Source organism: Oenanthe melanoleuca, chromosome 3 (assembly GCF_029582105.1).
Source record: "Oenanthe melanoleuca isolate GR-GAL-2019-014 chromosome 3, OMel1.0, whole genome shotgun sequence".
Lineage (NCBI taxonomy): Eukaryota > Metazoa > Chordata > Aves > Passeriformes > Muscicapidae > Oenanthe > Oenanthe melanoleuca.
Window position 1 is genome coordinate 87,223,258 of NC_079336.1, and position 26,701 is coordinate 87,249,958.

The 26,701-nt window shown below is 37.7% G+C and overlaps 1 protein-coding gene across 3 annotated transcripts in view; it reads left to right on the forward strand.

Annotated features, from left to right (window-relative positions):
- Positions 1-26,701, forward strand: part of HHAT (hedgehog acyltransferase) — a 144,568-nt gene that overhangs the window by 6,858 nt on the left and 111,009 nt on the right. For all 3 annotated transcript variants that reach the window (XM_056488014.1, XM_056488016.1, XM_056488015.1), the window contains 3 exons: positions 740-911; positions 9,601-9,751; positions 25,327-25,362. In XM_056488014.1, the coding sequence (XP_056343989.1) occupies positions 740-911; positions 9,601-9,751; positions 25,327-25,362 (359 nt within the window). The remainder of the gene's footprint in view (positions 1-739; positions 912-9,600; positions 9,752-25,326; positions 25,363-26,701) is intronic.

Consider the following 26,701-nt stretch of genomic DNA (forward strand, 5'->3'; position numbering starts at 1 on the left):
TTGTTACTTGTCTTGTTTGTGCATTTTTGGTGGCCAGTTAGAGACTGGAAAAGGAGATATTGCACACAGTTATAGATGTATAACACATGGCTGAATTTTTAGGCAATCCTATGTTTCTGGTTTTTATTCTATTTTCTTTTATTGTGGAAAGGTGGTGCAATAATAATATGCCAATGTGTTTACTGTAATTAGAATTTGGAGCCTCTTGAGAAGCCTATCAACTGCAAACTTTGCCTTATCTGATATTTAACTTGCACTTCCATTTTCTCAGCACATTCTGTAGGTCTTGCTGACTTTGGCAATGCAATGGGAGGAAAATTAAGAACTGTCCTCAAGGAATCGCTTCTCTGCAGTTGGTAGAAATTGGAGGGAGTAAGCAATTTAAGAGTAAGCAATTAGTGTTCCTTTGTTTGGAAGGGCTGCTGCTTGGAAAACGTTCTTCATAGCTGTAGTTTCTTTAATTTTTTTGTATTATCTCCAGAGGTCAAGTTGCAGGAATTAAAGTCTCATGTCTGGATTATGTTCAGGTTAACAACAGTTGGCCTTTTCTGCAATGTGCATTCACATTTGGCTTCTTGTTGGTTTCCACTGCTTACTGAGATTGAGAATGGAGAGACCAGTGTGAGTGTGAGAGTGTGTCAGGAGTTTCCAAGTGGCATAGTCAGAAGTTCCCAGGATGAGTATTTTGAGTAAAACAGTTCATTTTATGCCAGGTAACCTCTTTGGATTTCTTCTTTAGATGAAGAGACAAGAAGCTTTCAGTATGAAGACCAATCTCAGCATCTTAATTGTGGGCATAATTCGTATTTTCTTTTGGTGGTGCCTGGCTGAGCTGATGATTCACCTCATGTATATCCATGCTCTCTACAGTAGTGCTCTGCCTTTGGAATCTGCATCTTACTGGGCCTTGGGTGAGTATAGAAACAACAGTAGAAATCTTTCTTCTTCCCCTGCTTCAAGATCCCCAGTCTGCATCTCTTTTATATCCATTTGTAGGTACTTAAGTGTAGTACATTATAGCAAACCACTGTCAGAAAGGTGGTCTACAGACTCTTTGTAGATTCTTCATAAGCTTGGTTGAACTTATTGAGCTGCTTCCTAAATTAAAAAGTATTCTGTATTTTTTCCGGTTTAGAGTATGTCTCTAAACTTTGGTCTAAAGTGATTCTCCCCCTCAAGTCATAGAAGTGGACATTTAAAAGGAATTTATTTAGTGTGGGGATGGAGGAGGAGAGATATTAAGAATTATTTTTATCTCCTTGTGGTTGATGTTTCTAGTTTGCACTCACATTGAAAAGTAAAAGTATAGAATGTGTGAAAATAGTAGAAGGAAGGACTTGCAAATAAGGTAACCTGAAAATACTCTGTTCTGTTTTCCTGCTGGGCCTCCCCTACTTCTACCCTGTCTGCAGCTCCCTGGTAGTTCATTAAAATGCCCACATGTGAGGAAAGAGAGTGCTGACAAATGCAGTGTAAATCAGCAAAAGCTTTAGTTGATGGTATGTAAGCAACTGGCATATGTGGTTGATTTGGGTTCCTGCCCCTACTTCTCAGCTGTATCACCAGGTAGGAAGAAAAAAAGCAAAGAAACTGCAGACCTTTAAACTGGGTTCTGAAAAAGCCTTGGTGATTCCTGACTTGCAGGAGGTGTCTCTTACACCAGGAGGGTTGCACACACTGATACAGTCCTGTCCAGCACTCCCTGAAGCTCACCTGTGTCACCTCAGTGTGTGTGTGTTGGAAAACTTGGACTGCATTGGACTCTGATCAGCAGAGGGCAATGTGTGCACTCTCTGTGTACCCCTGTGTGCATACATACACACTTGAAACATGTTTTAGTATAGAATTTTTATATCTCAAAAAGAGCAGGGACAGATGGAGAGTAAGAAAGGGAGAGGTTTGCCTCAGTGGTTTGTTGTTTTTTCTATTCCTCACTCAGACACTGTTTAGAAAGGGGGTTCTGAGTTTCCAGTTTCTATTCTAAATGTCAATTCATTGATGAGTTAAATCTGCTAGCTCATAGTGCTTTTGTGTGTTACAAAAAGCTGGCCACTTGATAATGCAGGGAAGGCTCCAGAATTAGGGATGCAATGTTCCAGCTGTGTTGCTACTGGTGGATTCCTCCCTCCCTTCAAGACTACCAGTGTTGATTTTATAGGGTGGGGTGAGAGTTACTTTATGGACAGTGGCTAAGTTGTTTGTGTATTTATTAGATGAAATAAAGTGTGTTATCCTAAGAATGAAAATGCATTCTGAACAGAGGGTTAGAAAAGGTGAGTATGCCTCAAAGCAACAGGAGATGGAAGCATTGTTAGTGCAAGTTTGGACTGTAAAGATGCCTGATTTCAAATTAAATGATTGTATTTTAACAAGCTGCCTGTGGAGACCCTGCCTTTAGGAAAGGTGCACTCAAAATGTAACCCTACTCTCACTGAGCTTTGTTTCTGTAGTAATGTAGGCAGGTGATAGGTGATAGGCCACTGTTGTGAGTTGCTTTAGGGAGCTACCAATATATAGGTATGGGCACTGATAATAATTTACTACTAAGTCTTACTGGACCCTTATAGATCTTACCATGCTTCTACAGCAGTTCCTGTACAGACCCAAACACTCCCCTCTGTTACTTTGTATGCTGTGTTATTTGAGCTAATTTCATCAGATAACTGAGCCTTAAGACCAAGGAAGCAGCTTGCTGTTGACTCAGGAGGATTATCCATGGCATGTAAGTCTTTCTGCACTGATGGGGTTTGTTCATTTTGGGTTTCCTGTTTGACTACAGCAGCTTCAAAGCAGCATAGAACATGTACTTACACCTGGCTGCCCTGATAACCTGGTAAACTTAAGGGAAAGGCTATGAGGCTGTTCTGGAGTTACCTCTAATTAGGGAGCTTATATCTGCTACTTCTTCTTTTTTTTTTTTTTTTTTTTTTTTGGGATAACTTTGAACAGTGGGCAGTAAATGCCAGCAGTGCAGACAAGACAACACTCCTGTGAGATTTTGCTCTCAGCACCTAAGGGCAATGTCAGTCTACTCCTCATGGTTGTGAAGCTACAGTGTGTTCTGCATCACTGTGTCATGGTCCTGTAACGTGAGACAACAGAGAAATAAAAATATACCCCAAAACTAAACTGAGTTACAATAGTTGTTAAAAAATGCTAGCGTATAAAAGTGTCATTTATGGCCATGTAAAGCAGAAATGCTAAAGTGACTTAAAGTAACATTGCTAAGGACACACAGGTATAAAATTTAAAAAATAGTACATAGGAGAATCTTACTCAGCAGTATTTTCTCTTGAGTGGATGGAATCAGGGGCAAATGAGTTTCTAGAAGCAGCAATGTACCAAGTGGTGCAGTATAGCTTGTCAGTAACCAAATATTATGTCCCACATCCAGAACAGAATGAGGAATATGGTGGAGCTGTATCCAACTCTATGCCTGTTTGCTATATATGTATGGCCCTCCAGTTTGTGGAAGGGATGTTAATGTCTGAACACAGAATTAATTTAAAGATGTCAGCTGTGCAATTGCAGAACTGTTATTTATTGGTCACAGGGAGCCATTGTTTGGAGAATGTGAGCATTTTCCAGAATTCACAAGTCATTGTGTCTCTGTTAACAAATGTTTGTGTCTGTGGATAGTTAGCTGTTGATATACTGAGCAATATCAGGGTATTTGTGCTTTTTTAATGATGACTATCAAATGTAGTGTTTATAGCAATTCCATGGTTTTGTGTTAGTGCTGCATCTTGTTCTGGTAGCATCAGTCAGATTGGCTGAAAGAACTGGATGCTTTCAGAATTAATGACACAGCAGGAAGACCCATATTCCATGGTAATGGAAGCCATGATAGTTCGTTCTTCTCAGTTTTAATATTAATTGTGAATAATTCTCTGCCTTTACATTTTACATTGTAAAAATGTAGATTTGCAGACACCAAGAATAAAAGCCACTATGAATTCCAGTATCCTGATGAATTGCAGCATACTAGCACTGTGCCAGATCAGAGGTTCATCTGTTCTACAGAGTAATTTTGGATATGGTATGTAATGAAGGAAGAGAAAAAAAATGAGTAGAAGACAGGTAGATTGGTGTTCCTTTTCCATGTCTGTTTTTCAAGCTTCTGCAGCTGAATGACAAATTCACTGACAAGTGGTAGCGGGGAGCTTAATAGCATTGGTTGAAAGAGCTTAAATTGAAACAAGTGATTTTTTTTTTTCTTTGCTATGACAATGTAGACTATCAGTGGTAAAATTCACTCTGCTGAGGTACATTCTATTGTATAGAAACTGAAATGTGTGTTGCTAGGCCTTTTGTGTGTTAAGTCTGATACCAAAAATGCAGATGTTGAAAGAAGCACTGCCTGTATTTCCCTGATGAGGATTCATATTTATCCTGGTGATTCAGCACCATCTACTTATCTCTGCATTATCTTCATGAGCAGATCTTCATGTCCATCTGGCAAGGTACAGAGAATGATGAAAGACAGAAGTGTGTATGAAAATATGTTGTTGGATATAACTGTTGCACTGGATTAATCTAGATCTTGATAGATCCTGTAGTTGTGAAAATATATTTTACTAGGAATCTGTGCTTTGTCAGAGGTGCGAGATGTACACACATGATAGAATGTTGTGAATTCTTTGAGTTAATGTATCAGTCCTAACCATGTGCAGTCCTTCTGTTCTAGTGAAGTATGTACAATGGAGTGTCAATTAGCTATCACTGTTTTAATTATTAACTAGGCTGTACTACCTCAAAAGGGTATTTTCATATGAGTGGCATCTAAGTCAGTCTAGAATATGATCTGTTCAAAGGTGGAACTACATGGTTTAATCTGTAGTTGCTGATCCTATGTTTTAATTTGTTAGAGGAAGAAAAGTTTTGCGTGTTCTTTGACAGTGAGACCTACAGAATGGCCTGTGTAAATTTGATGTAGGGTGCTGGTTTTGATGTGTTTGCAGTTTTTTCTGATTAACCCACAGATAAGAAGTAGATTTCTGAGTTCATTTTCAGAAGCATGCAGTGTTTTGCTGTTGAAATCAGGTTGTCTTTTCATCTGAGTAGTAATGAAATACTAAGAGGAGTCTGAGATTTTTTTCCATCCTGGAAGATAATGATAAGGAGAAATTGATGAAATACTTGGTTCCTTGAGGTCAGTTTTGAAAACTGGAAATATAAGCAAGAGCAGAAAACTTATATTTTTTTTCTAAAATATTAAGTTGTTCCCTGTAGAAAGAAGTCTTCATGTGTGTAATGTTTCTTTTTCTAATCTTTCCTGTAGGCTAAACTTCAAGATTGTATTGGCAGTTAACCTACTTCTATGACTACTTTTCTTTTTACTTGTGTGTTGTGGCCTAATCCCAGCTAGAAAGTGAACACCACACAGTTGCCCACTCCTTTTCTTTTCTTGGAGAGGTGGGAAGAGAATTGGAAGAATAAAACTGAGAATTTATGGCGAGATAAAGACAGTTAAATAGGTAAAGAAAAAGCTGCAAAGCAAAACAAGGGATTAATGCCCCACTTCTCTGGGCAGGCAGGTGCTGGGTCTGCCCCAGGAAAGCTGGGCTCCTTCATGTACAATGCTTACTTAGGAAGACAAATATAACATTCCCCCTTTCTTATTCCCACAGCTTTTTATGCTAAGCATGAGCATATGGTGTGGGATACCAGTTGAGGTCAGCTGTCCTGGCTGTCTCCTCCAAGCTCCTTATGCACCCTCAGCCTTCTCACTGGTGGGGGGTGAAGAGCAGAAAGGACCTTGACTCTTTAAACCCTATTGTAGTAATGAAAATGTGTGCTTTCATCAACACTGTTCTCAGCACAAATCCTAAACACAGCCCCCACTGGCCACCGTGAAGAAAATTGACTGTCCCAGTAAAAAAGAGTGCAATGTGAAACTCTTGGTTTATTTAGAGAGCCTTTCCCTGCAAGTATTTACTATTAAACGTAATGCTTACAGGAGATGTTTTCATATAATGGTTAGGGCTGGAAGGGTTCTTAAAGATCATCTAATTCCAACCCCTTTGCTGTGGGCTTTCTTTCCAGTAGGCCTAGTTTCTCAAAATCTTTGGGGTATTCATGGTAGGTGTCTTTAAAGCATATGTGTGCTTGAAAAGCCTGTGGTTTACTTTAATTTGGAAGACCTGTCTATGCCTTGTCTGAGAATCCCTTGACAGCTCTGTTTAGTCTTGTTTAAGTAATTTCACTTTGTGACCTTTATGCCCATGTGGTTCCTGCCACTACTCCATCCATGGAAGGATGTTTCTTGCTTCTTGTGTGCTGCTGGAAGGCTGGGATATTTTGAACTTGATGATATGGCTGAACTGTTTTAAATGCCTGCTTCCTATTAGACTTCTGCATGTGTTAGTAACCCTTTTGAAATGTGACTGCATATTTATCTCTGTTTCCTAGTGGAACCTGTCCTGGTACTTGACAGAAACAAACATCTACAGTCACTAATGCTATAGTCAATGCACCTGCAAAAAGGGTGAAGTTGTGATGTTGTGCTCATAATAAAATTGACTTCTAAATCACAGTTGACCATGAGTTTTGGTGTTGACTTAAGAACAGAAAAATGCCAAGTATGATTTGTAATACCTGGTTGCAAGCATTTTGTTGCTTGCTTATGAAAATATTCTATTTGTTAACTTCTGTCAAAAAATACCAGTCAGAATTTTGAGAACATGTTGACTAGAGTTAAGTTGTGTGAATATTCTAATTTGTCATGTTCTTTGTTTCAAAGCTCTATGAAACTTGGGAAATGCAGGATTGCAGTAAAATTAAAGTTAAGGAAAATATTTGAAGGTCTATAAATATATTTTTAAAGCATAGGAAAGCATAGAATTTTTTTAAGGATCAGAAGATGATAAATTGAAAATACCAGCTTTCATAAAAGTAAATTGCTTTAGTCTGGGACTTCAAGCAGCTTGACTGTTGAAATGCATGGGATTAAGATTGAGTACTTTAACTTGATATTTTATCCCTTAACACATTCTGTTTAAAAAATTAATCTAGACTTTGAATCCGTTGAAATAATTTATTCTGGAGAAAAGATAGAATCTTTGCAGTACTTTTCCCTCTTAGATGTGTTATAACATATATTTGATATAACTTGTTTCCAATTTTAAAAAATGCTCATGTGTGTGGAGGAATTATTATATCAAATATATATATATTATATTATATCATTAGAGAGGAAATTACTTGATATTGTTAGTGAATTTGATTGTTAATTTCATGCTTCTAAATCAGGTGAAGCAGTGTGCTTCTGGCTGCTTTGTGCTAGAATGGAGCAGTTGCTGGAATGTCTCAGGTATGCAGAAGGTTTCAAGCCTGTGCCTGTTGCCAGTGCAGCCCAGCTATTGTGTGACTGTGAATCTTGCTCTTAGTTTACTCTGTGTGGCCAGAACTCTCCTACTGCAGGCATGAGTTCAAGACCGATGAGAACTTGATCTGTGTATTTTGATAGGGACCCTTGTGTTGCTGTTTTTGTGAGTCTTGGAATTATCACTCACAGAGTAGCTCCTGTGTGCCAGGTGTGCCTGCGATGTGGTTTCTGTGTTTAAGATGCCAGTGCTACTGAGCTGCCTGTTAGTTACAGTAATGACAACCTTGATGAGTGTTATTGGAGATAGTGAAAATGCCTTTTTTCCACAACCTGCATATTATGACTTTGTATCTGTGAACGCAATCTTTCATCATTATATTAAAAATCGAATGTATTGATTTTTTGGGTCTCAGAGTGGAAGCCTGTTTCTAAATACCTTTCCATCAAGCACAGCCAAAGGATTTTGAATTTTACTACTGCACAGACAGCTGTGATCTTCATAATTGGTTTGTGTGGGTGTCAGTGTTCAGCTCTCCAATGAAATTTGTCAGAAAAGAAATGAGGCACTGAATGAGAAGGGAATTAAAGCAGAAATTTGGCTGTACAGATGATTTAGCAGTATCTAATGTGGAGCTAATTGGCTAGTATCCAAATTGTGCTTCTGATTGTTTGTTTTCCTCTGGGGAAAAATGTTATTTGAATACTCAATGCCTGCTTCCCTGAAGTAAAATAACATAAGCTTCATGTCTCAATATTTTGTTTTAATACCAATTTTTATCTTGTATGGCACAACTGTTTCTTATCGTGTGCATGGATTATGATATCAAAACTAAAAATGTTGGGTTGTTGTAGCAAAATACTGGCCATGTGTAAGTCAGCAGGAATTTTTCATTTTACATTTACATTTACATTAGTGCCAGAATGTCACTCTAGGTTGTTATACAGTAGGTGAATTTTTAATACTTAGCTTTTGGTTATCATCCATAGTATACTCATTAGTCAGCAGAATGCAATAGGGATGTTCCACACCTCCTTAAAAAAAGACAGCTTAATTAAATGTTGATAGAGTTGTACTGCAGTCAGATTTAAAACTTTGTCTCCAAGGGCGGTCTGCTGGAAGGCTTTAAAATTGTGCTGGATGTCTAAAGTCCTTCAGTCAAGTTAGGTAATATAACTGAGCAAAAGCAGACTGGTATAGAAGGAGATGTAGCAATTGCATTTTATACTTCTTTTCTCTATGGAAGTATAATTTTAGTTTCCCTTCTTTGTGGTAAGCTTTTCTGTATGTCAACTGTCAGATGAGAAGCTCACCAAAGTCATTGGATCCTTCCAGAGTGACCTCACCAGTTTCTGTAGAGGTGTTGGTCTCTGCTTTTTACTGTATTTTTACTTATTGATCAATACCACTTTGTTCAACAGAAAACGTTTAGAATATTAGTAAGAATCATCTTCCTTTATAATGCATTCTGAGGTTGTTACTTGCATATATATTTGAAAAATAATTATGAGAATATGTATGATTTTTATCTCAGATCTGTGTAAGATGCTGGAGTTTGTGTCATACCTTGAGGTTGTGAGCAAGCACATTGCAAAATTTCTCCTTTGGAAATAAGGCAGCTACAGGACCTTAAGGAGACCTTTAAAAACTGAAATATGCTTTAAGCATTATGCCAAGTGGAGTTCCAGTTTTCTGTGCCTTGGGTGCTGCAGAAGAGGATCTTGTAGGAGGTATTTTCTGGGTAGTTCATCTGACAGGGCGTGGAATGTTTGTGGGGATGTCACAATAATGTACAGCTATAACCATTGTTTATGGCTGCTCTGGAGCAACAAGTGTAGAGTGGTTGGTTGGGGTTTTTTTGCAAAGATAAATTTACTGTCCCTGTGGTAAACGTTCATTGCTTATATTGTAATATTCTGAATTTTAGCTCAACGTAAGTCAGGTTTTTTTTTTTTTTTTTTTTTTTTTTTTTTTTTTTATAGCAGTCAACAGCCACAGTCCAGAGATTTTTGAGAGTGGAACTACAGATGTTTATTTGTGCCTTCATGCTGGAATGATGGTACCATTTTGTATGTGTGCCTAATGTCATAAATGCATGGACTTTTGTGTGCTGTGTCTCTTGCAAAGAGACAAATGTTGTAAACCCCATCAAGCTATGGTGCTGGCCTTAGCTCTTGGAATAATTGCTGTCTGGAGGTAATCAGTATTAACAGGTTTTTAAAATGTTTCAGGACTTGTTTAAGGTATGTTTCGTTGTTTTTTTTTTTCCTTTTAGGTGGCCTGGCTCTAGCTCAAGTACTTTTCTTTTATGTGAAATACCTGATTCTGTATGGTGTTCCTGGCCTCCTCCTTCAAATGGATGGACTCAAACCTCCAGCTCTGCCTTGCTGTGTGAGCCTGATGCACAGTTTCACTAAAATGTGGAGGTTAGTCATTGTTACTTTTCAGGCAGTTTATTACTGATACATGGCAGCCAGTAAGAGCATGCATGTGTGTTCATGCTCACATACATGTTTGCTTTCCTGTCCTTTTGCTTTTTCTCTCACCCCCATTATTCATCTTCAGTGCTTTTTAAATGGACTTCAACTTGATGGTTACTTTTTTCACACTGTGGAGGGATAAGAGCAAGTACCCATTTCAGCATTTTCATAATTTCAAATACTAAAGTTAGACTCAGCCTACCTAGTTAATATATAAGCAATTATTTTTTCCAGATATCTATTAAATGATTTTTTTTTTTTTTCAGTCTGGGTCTAAGCCCCACATTTTCAGCTTGAAATCCTTCCAGAGAATGAAAGTAAATGCATGATTAATCACATGAGGAAAGCTGTAGTTATATTTTAACATGTAGAGTCATATGGTAGTGGAAGCCTTGAACACATTAAAAATACTATGATAATGGTACTTGTTTATGAAGTAGGATGAATTTCTGGATCTGCTTTGAAGGGAGTTTCAGCACAATATTTCTTCAAAAACCTATGAATTTTGTATCTTATGTTTGCTTTAAATCAGTGTTCACTGAAATATTTTCACTGAAAACTGTCTCCCAGGTGGATTCTGCTTAATGTTTACCTTCTGTGTAAGAATGGATTCACTTGATTTCTCTCCTCCCTTGTTTCCCTCTGCACTATCCAATATTCCTTCAGACTGTGGGATTCTGTGCCCCAGACTTCCAGAAACATTCCCCTAATGATTAGACTCGTCAGTCTTTTAGTGCAGAGGCTTCTCTCCTGTTGTGTTAGTGCAGAGCCTGTCAGAACAGTGCTCACTCCATCTTATCTCTGACTGCTTTGCAATATGAATAAAGCTTTTAATTTTAGTCATAAAAACAGTGGGCCTGCTGTTATCAGTTTTATTGGATGAGATTTTAATTTTGTTTTCAGCTTGAAGCTAGTTGTAACAAGATGGCTTTATAGTTTATAATAGTTGGCAAGTGGAGATCTGATGTATTCAAAGAAATGCAGCATGAAAAGAGTCCAGAAAACAGATAAATTATTAAAAATTATTTGAACTACTAACAACTGCTTTGGTTTAAATGCTCTTTCAGAGTTTGCACTGGACTTATGACCAACAGAGTTAATATAGAAATCTGTCATTTTTACCAGGCACTCTCATGAGAACAGCATCTCTTGGCCTGCTGGCCCTTGTAGGCAGAGTTGCAAACAGCAGCAGTTTTTCCCCTTTGTCAATTCTTATTCCAGGGAATCTGTGTATTGCACTGGAGGTGCCAAGTGAAAGTGGACTTCAGCACAAACCCTAATGACACTGCTGTGCCAGGAAGTTGTAACAGGCCATGAAAAGGTGCTCTGCACCTGCAGATGTGTGGGGTGTATCACAATAAAAGAATTCAGCATTCCTTAAAATATTCATAACTCTTGTACAAAAATTGACACTAATATCTAAGTAGAAAACTTTTCTTTATAGGATGAAAAACTCATTTTGCTCAATTATTTAATTTATATCAAGCATTCATTGCTGGAAGTAATAAAATTATTTCACAGGTTGCATTTGTTTGCTTTGAATGTTGAAAAAGGTCAATTAATATATACCTGACCTGATTTCTCGCTCTCAAAGCTCTTTAGTAGTAGATTTTTCTGTAGCTACTGTGTTATGGGTCATTCTCAGTTATCTGAAGATCTTTGTGAACACCCTGAATTATGATGTCCTTATGCTTTTACAGGTAAACTCTTGAAACAGTCTACCCAGAGGCTTTGCAGTCTAATGGGGTGCATTGGAATGTAGTATAGGAATATTGTGTTTGAAGTAGGAATAGCCTTTGTTTCTGAACTATATGGCTGAACAAGACAAATTATGGGTTTAGCATAAAACAAGTGAAAAAGGGGAAAGTAAATGGCTCGTGTTGTGAGGCCTTATTAACCATGACACTGTGTTTCCCTAAAGTTCTAAATGCATATTTTGATAGTTTGTGAATACAAGACTTTAACAGGAGTATTCCTGACAACTTTATCTGAGTGTGTCTAATTTAAATATTAAGATGCCTTGTCTAGTTTTAAGCTGTTAGAGTGAGATTTGTACCAAACTGTTTTCATTAATTTGTAGTCTGGTAAAGCTTATTAAAGACTTCTTAGGGCCAGGTTGGGAAATGGAGTGGGCTGGAATGACCCAGGTGACTTGGAGTTACACCACTCTTGCCTTCCGTCTGGCATCAGGGACACTGCTCAGAAAAAAGTGCTTGTGCATGCTTGGCTTACTCTTCCCCTTCTTGCTGATATCCACCAGAGAATACTGTCAGAAACATGATAGCTACACTTCTCAAGGCCCAGTATTACTATTCTTGTCTCAAAGCTTTCAGCAGTGCACATTTTGAAGAAGAGAAGGTAAAGCTTTTAGCAGTGCACATTTTGAAGGAGGGAAGGTAACCTGGAGAGAGAGACACCATGAATGTCACAATGTAAGGAATGCAAATATGCTGCTAAGGAGCCTTACACCACCACCTGGTGTCCTTTGAGCATAACAACAAAGCCTTGGTCTGATCTATCCAGACCAGTGTCCCTTCTAGTCAGTACAGGCTGACATAATTCTGTGATACAGCACGTGGAAGGGCTTTCAGTCAGGAAGGTAAGAAAGATACCACAGTGTGTCTAATGTTTCTCTAGAGCTGAAAAGCAAAGCAGGTGTTAAAAATCAAGTAGTCTGCCTCTCTTTTATGGTACTAAACAACAAACCAAATTGTGTCCATTAAAACCTAAAAATAAAAGAGTTTAATTTAAAAAGTTATCAAGCCTACAATAGATTCTCCTTAATTCACATTTAATCAGGACAATCGCTAGGGTAAAAAAAATATCAATCTTGTTTGCTGTCTCAAGACAAATACAGGTGTTGAATGCATTACTCTGGTTTCATTTTACTGGGATATCATTAGCTTGCTAAATATGCAGCTGCATAGCTAATAAATGCATGATAAATGCACTGCTATTCAAAAGCTTTATTATAGCTGTGAAAAGGAGTCTCTGAGCTCCTGATTTCCAGAGAGGACAGCAGTTCAGTGGCATGCAATCTTAGTTTTTAATGTCTGCTTTACCTTAAGCCATGATGAATTAAAACTTAGTTTTTGTTACCTAGGTTAAAAGCAAGCTAATGAATTGTGGGAGAGAACCAGTGTTGTTGGAAACTTGTGCTTTTAAAGAATTAATCAAGGCTGATGCTTGCCATACAACTTCTCAGCTGGGGGAATGAATTGTGTAGTGCAACTAGAAGAAGTTATGCTACTGCTGAAATTTTCAAATTGAGACTTCAATATGGAAAAATATCATAGTGGAGGAGTAATGGTTTGGAAACTACAGAAACGAAAGATAATATGTAACTAAATCTTGTGTCAGTTTTGACATATTGATAAATTATCTTGGCAATGTTTTCCATAGAGGAACTTGTCAGTTTGTAAATTAGGACAACAGTTAGCTGCATGGAAAAATAATCATGCTTCTATTTCTAGGGTGTTTTTAAATACTGTTATGGAGTGTGACAAAAATGTTGAGCACATTAGTTAGATATGTTTTGCCATGTGGGAGCAGCATGACATAAACCCCCCAGTTATTTCTGGTCATAGAATGATTTGCAATGTGCAGAAGCACAACACCTTGATGATGTTCAAAGGGCTGGAGCACCTCGCTGATGCAGATGGTTTGAGAGAGTTGAGTTCAGCCAGGAGAAGTGAAGGCTCCAGGGAAACCTTATTGCAGCCTTCCAGTACCTAAAGGAGGCTAATAAAAAAGAGGAAGAGAGCTCTTTTTATGCAGGCAGATAGTGATAGACAAGGGGAAATGGTTTTAATGTGAAAGAGCAGCAGTTTAGATTAGATTCTAAGAAGCAATTCTTTAGTCAGACAATGGTGAGGCATTGGAATATGTTGCCCAGAGAAGTTGTGGATGCCCTGTCCCTGGAAGTGTGCAAGACCAGATTGGATGGAGTCCTGATCAACCTGGTCGAGTGAGAGTTGTCCTTCCACATGTCAGAGGTATTGAAACTAGATTATCTTTAAAGGTCCCTTACAACCCAAACAATTCTGTGATTTTTCTGTGTCTTTCCACCTTGAAATCTTATCATTCTTAAATATCCCAAAATAGTTTGGAGACAAGTGTGTTTGGGATGAATTTTTCTTAAACCTGACCCATGTTTAATATAGGTTAGTTTCAGCAAGGGTAGAGGCTTTTCACGAAGGCAGGCAGGAGTAGCATATGAAATGTAGATTTCACTGTAAAACAGTATTTTATCTAGAATAAAGAAAATGAAGTTGAAGAATGCTGCCAGAGGAAAAAAAATGCAGTTATAAAGATCAGATAATTTTCAACTACTATGCTTTAAGTTCTAGATTTTACTCTGTATTTAACACCCTGATTCTTGACAGACAACCCTGATTTTCTTGCATGCTTATGGGATGGCCTAGGAAGGCTATATTTTGCATGTACAGACACATACACACTTCTGTATGAACAAGTTAAATTTATGTTTTAGTGACATCTAAAAATGGCATGTGGGTTATGATTTGAAAGAAATTGTCTGCAATTTAGTTTAGTTTACTGGCCTTGTTACTGCTAAAGATTATTTGCCTGACATGAAAAAAGTGGTCTTTGTGCAAGGTCTCAGTGAATTGCTTCAAATTATGGATTACAGTCTTCTGAGGGCTTATCACATTCTTGGCTATAATGATGCCAGAGAAAATAGATCTACAGATAAAAATGTAAATGTATTTGGATTTGTTTCTTCTTCATCCTGGTACTTTTTCCTGCTTTTACTGTTGATCCTGAAACTTTCTTCCTTCTGGGAACAATTCCTTGCGTGTCTGTCAAAAAGGATGTTGGCAGGGGTTTTTTCCCCTTTGTTTTGGACTTTTCTGGGAAAAGACAATTTTGACACTCATGTAATGTGCACAAGAGATCACTGTGACCACATGAAATAATTCTGGAATGATAAATAGTCTGCAAAAACTTACCATCTTTTATTTCTGGCTTAAGCTTTTGATAGTATTGTTCAATTGCCTATTAGTTATGTTGAGGACTGAAATAGGTATTTAAGGAAGGCAAATAGACTTCCTGACCTGTAGAGGCAAAGTAATTACTTGAGTGCATTTTCATCTGTGCTTCTTATTGTCTCAACCAGTTTGACACAGACTTAGACATGTTCTTTGGGCTTCTGATTTTTAGTAGTGGAATAAATAATCTTGGGAATTAGCTTGTTAAGTATATCAAGAAAAGAAAGATACTGAAAGGCTTTGTAAAATACCATTAAGGCAATTTAAATAAGATCAGAAGTGGAGTTTCTGTCAGTGCTTGACTTGGAAATTTTGCCTTCTTAAATCCCAAATAGTCAGTGTTTGGCACAAGCTCACACAAACATAATTGTGTGTAACAATAGCAACTGTAGCTGTGCTGCAGGTCTGTGAAGTCAGGATGACATCCCTCCCTCTGGGTTCAGAGTAATGTGCCTTGGTGTGTTTAGGGCTTGTACTCTAACAAATGGTGAAAGGTTCACTCCTTCTGATTGGATCGTGTAGTGCTCTTTTGTAGTGGTGTTTCTGGATAGGCTGATGGATGGTCTGAAATAGGAGGTAGCAAATTTTCTCCCAAAATTTCTCCTTCCTATGAGTTTAGTTCTCTGATTCCATATTGGTAATAACAGCAAATTGCTGTTGTACAGCCTGTCATTTGGAGGTAATTGCAGGGCAAAAAGGAAGGATGATAGGTTAAACTTCTTTACATGGCAGGTGTCCTGAGGAGTAAAGTTACCAAAATTTGCATGAGGGAAGGAGAGGCAGGCAGTGAGAAGAAACTCCATGACTCCGTGGCAGATGGATGGAGGGATTCAACATGAATCATCCAAAGCCTGGTAGAAGTTTGAATGGCACTTCCAGATCTGTGCCTGCTGCCCACCCTGCTGTGGAAAGGGTTGCAGCAGCTGCTCTCCAAAGCTCTAGGAAGACCTCTGTGGTTCTGTGCCTGGAGAGAGGGTCTGTCTGGGGGTTAGAGCCAGGGGTGCTGGACAAGCCTACTTGTACTATGATCAGAGAATCTAATTTTCAGTGCTATGAACAGCCTACTAGTCAGCTTCAGGAAGATCATAGATTTTTCAGGTGATTTGTTTTGTATTTTTCCCACTGTTCTAGACAGCTATGTTTTTGAAAGCACTCTGCTCCATGTTTGTGATGGGAAGTACTGAACAGCTGGAACAGAGACAAGAAAAGGAAGGACATGCTTATGCATATTTCCCTTTCCTCTAGAGTTTAGAGTTGTCTCTTCTGGTATATTTTTACTCTTTGATATTTTCAAAGAAGGAAGTAGTCCAGTATGTTGTAGACAGTGTGTCAGGTACAATAAATGTCTTTAGTTACCTAGCTTCTCACTGGTTTTAGACTTAAAAAAATGTTAATGCTGCAGCATTTCTATTCCAAAATCAAAAGGCATCTTTTCCCTACTGTGTTTTAGAGCTGCTATCTTAAACATGAAAAAAGATTATTTAAAGGGATATTTGAACTAAATACAGTTATGCCCACAGTGTTGAAACAGCCTAGTGCTCATGAGTAAAGGAGGATTTTATTGAAAGTTTAGATTGTTGCCAAAGTGTGCAGAAGCCCTTCTCTGCAGCCTTTAACACTGGGAAGTGACAGGATTAGGTTTCTTGTCCTGTCTGTACAAGTGCACTGTATCAGATCCCAAATCAGTAATAAAAATAACATTTGTAAGACCAGTTGTGTCGTGGAAAGCTTGTGTGCCTAGAGAGGTAGGTGGTGTGCTTTAAAATACTTGAAGAATGTTAAGTTTTCGTTCTTGAGAAGATTTTTTCATGGTCTTTCAGGATGCTGAGTGTGAATCTTGGAAAGTGCTCTTCTTCCTTCTGTTGATACATGAAGTTGAATGTAAGGCAGATATCCATGTATGTCCCTGCCCTCTGCAACTCCTGTGGTATTCCTAAACAGAATGATATGGTGTTAAATACCACAGTGTGGAGTGACAACTGGAGTTTAGAAAAGTTGTCCTTAGGCTGTGGAGTTATAAGCAACCTTTAAATATAGCACCTGCTTGCCAATATCTGGATACTTCAACTTCTTGCTGAAAACTTGGCTATTTAGTTTCAGAATTAGTGCATATTTTTAGCAGTGGAATAACTCGCTTTAAAGTTGAAAAGTAAATCTCCCTGATATACTGTATTTTTTTGTTAACTGTGGTGATGCTTAAAGCTGAGTGTTGATCTGTGATATTTTCAGCTAAGATATCACCTGAATATATGAACGTCCTGGACTGGTTAGCCATTCTCTCTCTCACTGATGGAGAAAAAAGATTTAACCACTTTTGATGTCAGCTAAATTAATGCATGCTGCAGTTACCTACTGTACAGTTCAATTTGCTGGTAATATTAAAGCTTTGAAAGGCTCCTTAAATCTCTTCAATGGAGAAAAAAAAGTCTGTTACTTTGGAGTGTAGAAAGAGGTGCAATAATAAGGCACCTTAATCCTTCTTGGGTCTAAATTGCATAATTATTGGGAATTTATTTGTCTAAGGAATGCACTGTCACTGTAATTTGAAATTGTTGGGTTTTTTAACAGTCAAACTAAGCCCACCTACTGCTCTTCAGCTGTGAAGCCCATTCTTCACTGTATTTGGTATGAGCTCTGGGTAGATACAAACTATTACTGCTACTCACATCTGGCAAGCAGCACTCTGCCTGCTCACAGCTACTGCAGAAAATGAGTAATGGCTGTTAATAAACGTGTTTGCTCAGTTTGCAGTAAGGATAAAGATCTCTCAGTAATTGGATGATCACACTGCAGTGCGAGAGTCTTACATGACAAAGACTGAGGGAGAACTTTCCCTGTGGGAGCTTTCTGCTAATGGGCATTAGGTTTCATCCACTCTCCATGAGCTACCATAGGCTTTTGAAGAATTGGAGAAGATATAAAATTAAAGTAATATTTCTTCTGTAGGAGAGATTAACAGAATACAAATGAGACTTCTCTTTTTAAAAAAGTGTTTGCTGAGCTGTATCACCAAGATCCAACCATTGGATATGTGAGAAACAGAACCAATTTGTTATTTTAAAGCCTCCTAAGTAGGCAAACTTGTGTGCAATTTTACATAAACACTGGCAATGGCTGATGCCTGCTGAATGTTCTGCTTCTCTTTCTGTCCAGGAGATTATAGGGGTGAGGAGTCACTGCCTAGAATCATTACAACTTTCCTCAGGCTTTCTGATATAATACAAGTTCTACATTTAAACGGAAATAAAACAACAAAACATATTAGGTCGTGAGTTCAATTTGTAGACTGGAGGCCACTAGCACTGTGAAGTGTTTTTCTGTGGTCTTCAAAACAGCTTTCTCCTTCTGAGTGTCTTACTGTAGGTTATTTTTACTCTGCAGGTCTCCAGCCTGAGTTCTCAGCTAATAACTGAAACTGTGCAGATGAAGCTTTGAGACATACTAATAGTTTCTGCTTGAAGGTGAAAGTGTATCTAACAAAATGCACACTTGAAGTTGGACTGTATTCTGCATTATACAGACTGTCTAGAATCAGTCCAGGTATATTTCTGCTTGCCTTGAAGTCAGTGAGGGTTTTGTGCTGATTTTGATGGTGTCAGGATTTCACTGTGTATTTCCACTATGCTCATGTGTACAGGAAGCCCTAGCTTTTCCCTGTGATGCTATGGAGTAAATACTTCCCAAATAAAATGTTGAGAGCTTTATTTTAAAGTGGTCAACATTTGCAGAGGATTCTTTCTATGAAGTAGTGTGAATGTTTGTGCATTGGCCTTATTGGTGCTGCAGAGCACTTACAGCACTGAGCAGGAAGAATGCTTTGTATGGAAGCGTCCAGCACAGGCACAACACAATGGCAGCTTTGGTTATTTTAATAATGGAGGAAGCCAAAAGGCAGCTTGGCATACTGCTGAATCATTCCAGGAAGAAGCACAACTGAGATTCAAAGTGTTTTATCTAATCATGAAGTGTTAAAGTTCCTGTGTCCTTAAGCAAATGACAGAGAATAATAAAGATCTCTTCATATATACACAAATTTTGCTTATTATTGTTATAACAAGAAATTGTTTGTCAAAGATATGACATGAAAGCAATTGACAATCTTCATATTTTCTCTTTCAAATAGCATAGATTTTTATTTTTACTCTTAGGTGCATTTTTACATTGAAATAAAAGCAAACTGCTACTAGTTTACTGCACTGCAGATGGTTAAAATCAAAGCTTGCAAACAAAAGAGCCCATTGAAGCTTGAGGTCTAGGCTTAGCAAGTTCTTAAGATCTTGATGGTTACAAGAACGTTGAATTCACTTAAACAGCATTTTATCATTGGATTGAGCTATGAATTGGTTTTTTCAATGTTGTGTGGTAAGATGGAGATGCATAGGAAATTATAGGATTTGCCAAATGGTAGGAATGCCAAAAGAGCTCCGTATATCCATCTGTTGCCAATTTCACTACCATATCAGTGAGCAGACTAAAACCTGTATGTGGATAGAATTCACTAAGTGTCTTGCACAAATTGAAAGGGTGATCTCAAAAATGAGTGCTCCAAAACCATCCTTTTATGTGGCAAAAGAGTCCCCAGAAAAATGTTAAAATGTGACTTTAAAGGTTTGGTGTCCAAAAGTCTATTTTATAGTTTAGGTAACAGATAAATCCAAACAGATTGTTATATTGGACTGGATTGCATTTTTCTTCAGACATTTCTGTCTTCATTTAAAAAAACTAGTACTGCTACACATTATTCACAGTTTAAGTGATTATTTTCAGTTTGCTTACTGTGTTTATCTCTCCTGCAAAATCTTCTGTGACAATTTAATTGTTGTTTTTCTATTTGAAGTTGTGCATCAGCTTTCTAAATAACGTATTCAAGTATGAAGGCAGGTTATGTTATTTAGAAGAAGAATTGTGCTGCTTGTCACTAAAGAAACAAGCTTTACCTGAAACCTACACCTTCACAGTAAACTTGCAGAAAACTGAATGAATGCAAGCCATGGACAGGCAAAAGTGTCTTTTAAAAATATAGATGGCTTTCCCAGCTGTTTATTTAATAATGAGGATGATGGTAGGAATCAATTGGTAGCAGTCACTGCTTGAAAAATAGTTATGTTTGGTTTTCTGTACAGTCTCCAGGGAATTTGCTTTAGCAAAGTTTTATAGCTCCTTGAAACATTAAATAATAATACTTTAAAAACCTGCATGTAGACTTTAGTATCTGCTTTCCTGGTAGTAATCTAATTCTTCAGACAAGACTCTAAAATTGTTTCACATTCACATTACACTTATAATTATTTGAAATTTGGAAGCATTCATCTTTAAGGCATTGCCTGCTGGAGAGGTTGCCACTGACAGCATTGGAAAAAACATGAGTAGAACCCAGAAAAGTAGTTCTGGGAAAAAGGAGAATTCATTTTACAGAGCCTTTTGGGCATCACTACTGCAATGGATTGCTTGAGAAGGAGGGAGAATGAAGCAACTTGAGTGCTGTGTCAGTGAAAGCAGCTGTCATTCAGACTCCTCAGTCTCCAGTGGAAACTGTTCTGGTGTGGGAGAGGCTCTTGGTCAGCAGCTCACTGGCTAAGTGCCCCATTTATTTGTGAAGACAGCTAATAGAAGTGCTAGTCTTGCAAACTCTTCTGCAATTAAATATGACGGGCTACTCTGAGGATAAGGGAATGAGTTTGTTTTTCCTAGTGTCAAATTCAACCACATTTTAAAATCGAGGGCCAAGAACTGCTGTTGAAACATTGCAGCACCTACCATGCTTTTTTAAAGAGATGTTGAATACCCAGAGTACTGAAACTATAATAAATAACCCACTGCCATAAATTGCAACCAGTCTGATTTGAAGAGATTTAAGTGCAGTTATATTGTTTGCTCCAGCAAAGTCCTGTCCTGCTTATAGAAATTACACCATTCCTTTCTGCATTCAGAATTGTTTATGTTCAGTGGCAACATGACTGTTTTTAAGGTGTCTGGGATATTTCTGTCTACAATGCAGTGCAGTCTCTAGGTACACAGTGTCACATTTTCCTGTCTCCATCTACATCACATTTTTTTTTAAATTTACAAATGGCAAACTATTTACATAGGTCTACTCCCCTGAAGGTAGGGCCCAAAGTAAGAACCAGGCCACTATCTGATTTTGAGTGCTGATGTACTGACTCCTTGCAGTGAGCTTCTTTCTGAAGTCCATGATTAGCAAAATACTTCCCAGATTATACTGCACACTTGCACACTGCATATTTTGCTGTACCTTGTTTTCAGGAATAGGGTGCAGCCCAGCAGTCCTGGGGGGTGGGGAAAACTAACAGAAAATAAAGCTGTACTGGTTTCTCTTTAGCACATGGCTTAAAAATATGGATGTACAAAATCAGAGTTGGGCAATTGAAATTACTGCAATTAGTTTCATAAAATATGGCTCTAGTAGCTGTCTTAACTTTAACTTGATTCTTGGCCATGTGCTCAGTATTTACATTTTTTTATATAATTGTGAATCCTTGGGACTGAGATCTCACAATCAGCCTTGTGAGATCAGGGTCCTTTAGTCATCATATTGGAATTGTGAACTGTGGTCCCTAACACAGCTATTGAGTAGCACTTTTCATCTAGACAGTCTGTGGGGTCAAGTCTTTAAATACCACAGGCTGGTATAACTTGGTTGAATGTAAAAGCTGTGTACTAGAGGCTCACAATTCCTCATTTGAGGAACCAGCATTTAGACTTAAGTTAAAGGAAGGCACAGCTTTGTGGGAAGTGGGATTATAAGCAGTCCACTGGATGCTATGTGCTTACAATTTTTAAATTTTTCCTTGATCATCTTTATTCTGAATGAAAGTTTGAAGACAGGTTGTTGCATAATGCATTTAGCTTTCAGAGCAGAAACTGCATGTCGGAAATAATTTTGAAACCTCTGTCTGCAATCATACATCTTTCTCCTGCAGGTACATTTTCAAAGATTGTATTTTGGAAAAGATCTTTGTTGGTTTAGTGTATGTATATTGTTGGTTACCAATCTGTAGTTGATGTACTGGGAAAAGACAAGTTTGATTATGAAGATTCTATGTGTAATGTTTTGTTGAATTGTATCAGACTAGAGCTTCCATGCTTAAGAAAAGCATGAAAATTGTGTAAGAACTGTGATTCAAAACTGCCCCTCAGAGGAGTAGAATTAGGGATGCTTTTATAAAGAAAATAGCTATCAAATTGCACTGTCTATAATGATTATGAAATTGAGATTAAATGTTCCCTTTATTGTTCCTTTGGCTAGTTAAGATTTTGCTTTGTTCTAAAACCATTGATATTTTGATAAACTAGATTTTACTTATTTCTCCAAAATTTCAAATTCTATATCTGTATTGACATTTGAGCAGTGTAGAAAATTTAACTAGTAAATAATTTTTACTCATATTGCTGAGGATATCCTTTCTCTTGTTATTTTAGATTTTAATGAAAATGTTTATTTTGAAAAATTGCACTCATAGGATTTATGAAACTGGCATAACTGAGGCATTTTTGAAACTTATACAACTGAGGCACCATAAATTGCAAGAACTACCAGCTAAGTCCTGTATTTTGCAGGGGACTTCAGGATTTAACAAGCTGTGTGAATTTGGTTATAAACTTTGTTGTAATCAAGTAAATTTGAGGGTGTTTTATAGGCAGTAGATAATCCTGTCAGTGTGCATCTGGCAGGTCTAATTCTGTGCTGATTGTGGGGGACACTGCCGTGCCTGATAGGTGGAGTCATCTGTTGAAGGGTTCACTAGGAAATTTTTAATACAAATACATTTTGATTATTTGTTCTCTCTTTTCATTTGATGGAGTTGCTTATTTCACCCCAAGCTGCAGCCTTAACACTGCTGTGCAAACTCTCTTTTAACCCTTTTTAACATTTCCATTAGAGAATGGAGGGATTAATTGCATTTATTGCTGGATCTGTTTCCATTGCTGCTTCTCACTGTATTTTCACTTGACTTAGCTGCAGTATGTGTTTAAATATGAACAAGAGTAGTCAAATGGTAGTGTTTTGACAAATGGTTTTGTCAAAACCAGCCTCTCATAATGCTTTCTTTCAGTGTTTGTGCTTTGCACAATATTTCTATTCATTATCCCAGGTGTATGTAGACAATATCCATAGCCTTAAGCAATTTCTCCAATTTGAACTTGTTCAGCCTTGATATTCTTGCTTTTGGAACTAATCAATGATACTGTCTTGAGGTGTTTTTAAGATCATAGCTGCACACTCAGATGATGCTGTATAATCTCAAAATTCTGTTGGTCATAGTGTAGTTACATCTTAAAGGACTACTCACTGTTTAGAATTCAGGATCTTGGGTGGACTGCTGAAATGTATCAGTACAAAATCAAACTTTGGAATAATGGGCCCTGTTCATGTATGCTGAATTATATCTAGTGAGGCTCCTTCTTGTCATTTATTCTAATAAATTGGTTCTGTGTGTGTTTGTTTTAATACTTATTAAAAATACTTCCACAAAATATCCACTAGCTAAAGCCACTATGAAATAAACTTACAAAACTTTTCTAAAGCAAATGTTTGAGATGTATTTTTATAGAAATATATATATCTTTTTAAATAATGTTTTGGAAAGAGTGAAAAATGAGGGAAAAGGTGGTATGTCATGGCATCTACAGCAAACTGTCTCGTTTCCCTCCCTGTCTGAACCCATTCTGCTCAGCTGTGTCCATCAAAATCTCCTTCAGCTCTGATATCTCAAGTTAGCAGGACCCTTCACTTTCCATGCTTTTGGTAAACCAAGCCCTTTGGCCTTTGGTTCAATGCCAAAAGTAGTGGTATCTTTATGTTCCACATCCCTGTCCACAAGAAGCCCAGTGTGTGTCCCATCAGAGACTGTAGCAGGTTTGGTGATTGCCATGGAGAACAGCTGGGAGAATTTGAAAAGATCAGCCTAGTTGAAGATATGCAAGATGGTTGTTTTGCATACAGCTCTCTCCTGAAACTGCAAGTTTCTTTTTCTCCCTGTCCCAGCACAAACACTGAGTGATTGATACTAAAAAGAAAAGGTTTTCAGAGCTAAAAATACAGACTCTGTCCAGCTCCAATACAGAAAACTGTCTGTACAACACAGAATATTTTAGTGAAGAGAGAGAGCCAAAATATAGTATGTATCCAAGCAGGAGAAATGCAGGAAGATAACTGGATGTACTTCATGCAGTTTAATTCCACAGTAATATAAAAGGTGGAATGAGTTCAGGAAAGGGTTGTGAAAAATACAGATTTAATGATGACCAGGCACATATTTCTGGCAGGATATTTTACTGTTGCAAGGTAGCTTTGCAGTGAGAAATTCATTGCTCTCCTCTCTATCCTGCTGAGCAAGTGGACTTTGCTTTCCTATTAACTCCTAGAATTTCTAGCTCGTTATCAGTTTTCTGTTATCAGGATGCCATTAACTATCTGATGATTTCTCTTGCTCTTTCAGTTAGAAAGCAGCACACAGCGAGCAGTCCTGTTCAAATAAAACTGTGTTGTACTCAGAATGACCAATTAGCATTTTGGAACAGAATGCTCAAGAGCTTAGTATATGCCAGAATGTTTTCTGTGTATGTGAAATATAAGCTCATTCCAGAGCAAGTCCAGTACTGGGAATAAAATACTTGCATTTTCCACCTGTGCCATTATGCACACAGTTTATCTGGGGTCATATGGATAGTCCCATAAGGCTGGGACATATTTCAGATATTAGGTAAGTGTCTGAAATCAGCAGATGCCTTCCTGTAGTGTTAAGGATTTCCTAGTACATTGTTCATGAGCTTGATTCTCCTGAGTTATCTTAGGAATGGAGGAATCAGAAAAGTGGAAGAAATGCTGACAGCTGCTGTCAAGGTATGTTGTTAGGACTGAAGATTTCAGACATGGTTCTTGTAATTTAATGTGATCTAACTTGTATTTACTGTCAGAAGTCCTCCAAGTTAGTTTCCTTGCTGATGTGAGTGGAACACACTTGCAAGGTCTGCTTTTTGGAAATTCTATGTTTGAAGGAGACATAAGGTGTTTTTTTTGATGATTCTTTATAGTGGAGAGAATTCACAGCAGTCTCATGCATTTTAGTGCAGTACAGAGCAGAAAAGGGGAAAGAGATTCCACAGCAGTTTTGCACAGGGGATCTACTTGCATATGCTGGTGACCAGGATCCTTACATTATTTCCAGTAACAGTATATACACATTTTATGCTTTATATGTATTATAATACTCTGAATGTTAATACTTTGAGTAAATACTCCAACAATAGATTTGTGAGCCTTTTAACATGCACCTAAATATCCTCACATGATGATCATCTTAAATTTCACGTGTCATCACAGAAAGGAAATTGTGTGTTACACTTTTGCTCTTTGCTTTATCAATTCTAGTAACTTTATATTGGTATTGAAACACAAAACATTTGGGGGTTTTTTTTGTTCAAACCATACTCAAATAATAATTTTAATTTTAATAATTAAAATTTCACTGATCTTTTTTTTTCTTACAGAAGTTTTGACGTTGGGCTGCATCGCTTTCTGGTCAGGTAAGCTAATACTTACTTTGAATTCAGTTCCATGTTGCTGTGGTTTAACCTCAGCTAACAGCCAGGCCCCAAGCACACTCACTGCCCATGGTGGGATGGAGGAGAATTGGAAGGGTAAAATTGAGAAGAGTTGTGGGACATAACAGTTTAATAGGGAAAGGAAGAGCCATGCTGCACACAAGCAAAGCAAAACAAGGAATTAATTCACTCCATCATGTGTGACTTGGGAAGACAAATATCATGACTTGGAGCATCCTCCCGCTGCTTTCATCTTTCCCCAGTTTGATATGCCAAGTGTGACACTATATGGTGTGGGATATCCCTTGGGGTCACCTGTGCTGTGTCCCCTCCTTTTCCTCCCTTTGTGCACACCCCAGTCTGCTTCTTGGTGGTGTGCAGAGCAAAACAGGCCTTGACTGTAGGTGTAGCTCTGCAGTAGCAAAAGCATCCCTGTGTTTTCAGCACAAATCCAAACACAGCACCTTAATAGCTGCTGTGAAGGAGTCAGATGCTATCCCAGCAAAAACCAGGGAATGTGTTAAAAAGCATTTCTGTTTTTATTAGTAGAAATCACTATCTGAATTCAGTATTACTTTATATTTTATATGGTAAGTTCTTCTTTTGTCTTCTGTTAATTTTTTAGTTTGAAAAACTTCAACTACTTGTTTTGGCTGTCTACCCAATGTCACTCTCGAATTTTTTCAGGAAAACATGACTCAGGAAATTTCAGTGGCTGTGAAAATCTTAATTTTTCTTGTACTGAAGAAAAGCTTTAAAAAAACTCTTTTCCACTGGTAACTCCAGTACCTTCATACCTTATAAAAAGGGCTTGAATTTTAAAGAAAATTTGGAATGTGAAGGGGAGTCTTACATTCTCAAGAGAAAAACCAATTTATTCAGTGTGTGCAATGGACTGTTCTGAAGATGAATAAGGAAAGTGGGATCATTGTTTGAGTGCTTTGGTTGATGATATTTAGAGGGATGAAGCAATTAAAGCAGGGCACTTCAACAAGAAAAGGGAGGTTAATGCATTTGAATTCTATGCTGAGAAACTGTTTTTGCTGTTAAAGAGGTTTTTGTGTGGGCAAAGTCATGGATGTTCACCAAGAATGTGTTTGCCTTCATTTTTAATAAAATGCCTACTACCATCTACGATCTTTACAAAGAAGTGTGTTGTGTACTGTGAAAGATGAATTTTTCTGTGGTCCTTGAGCACTTAGAGAATTAATTGTATCAGTTATTTCATCCACTGAAATGTCTATCAGTGAAGAACTCTACCTTGGAAGAATGAATCCAGTATGTATGAGCCAGAGTATGCTGTTTGGGTCCCACCATAAGG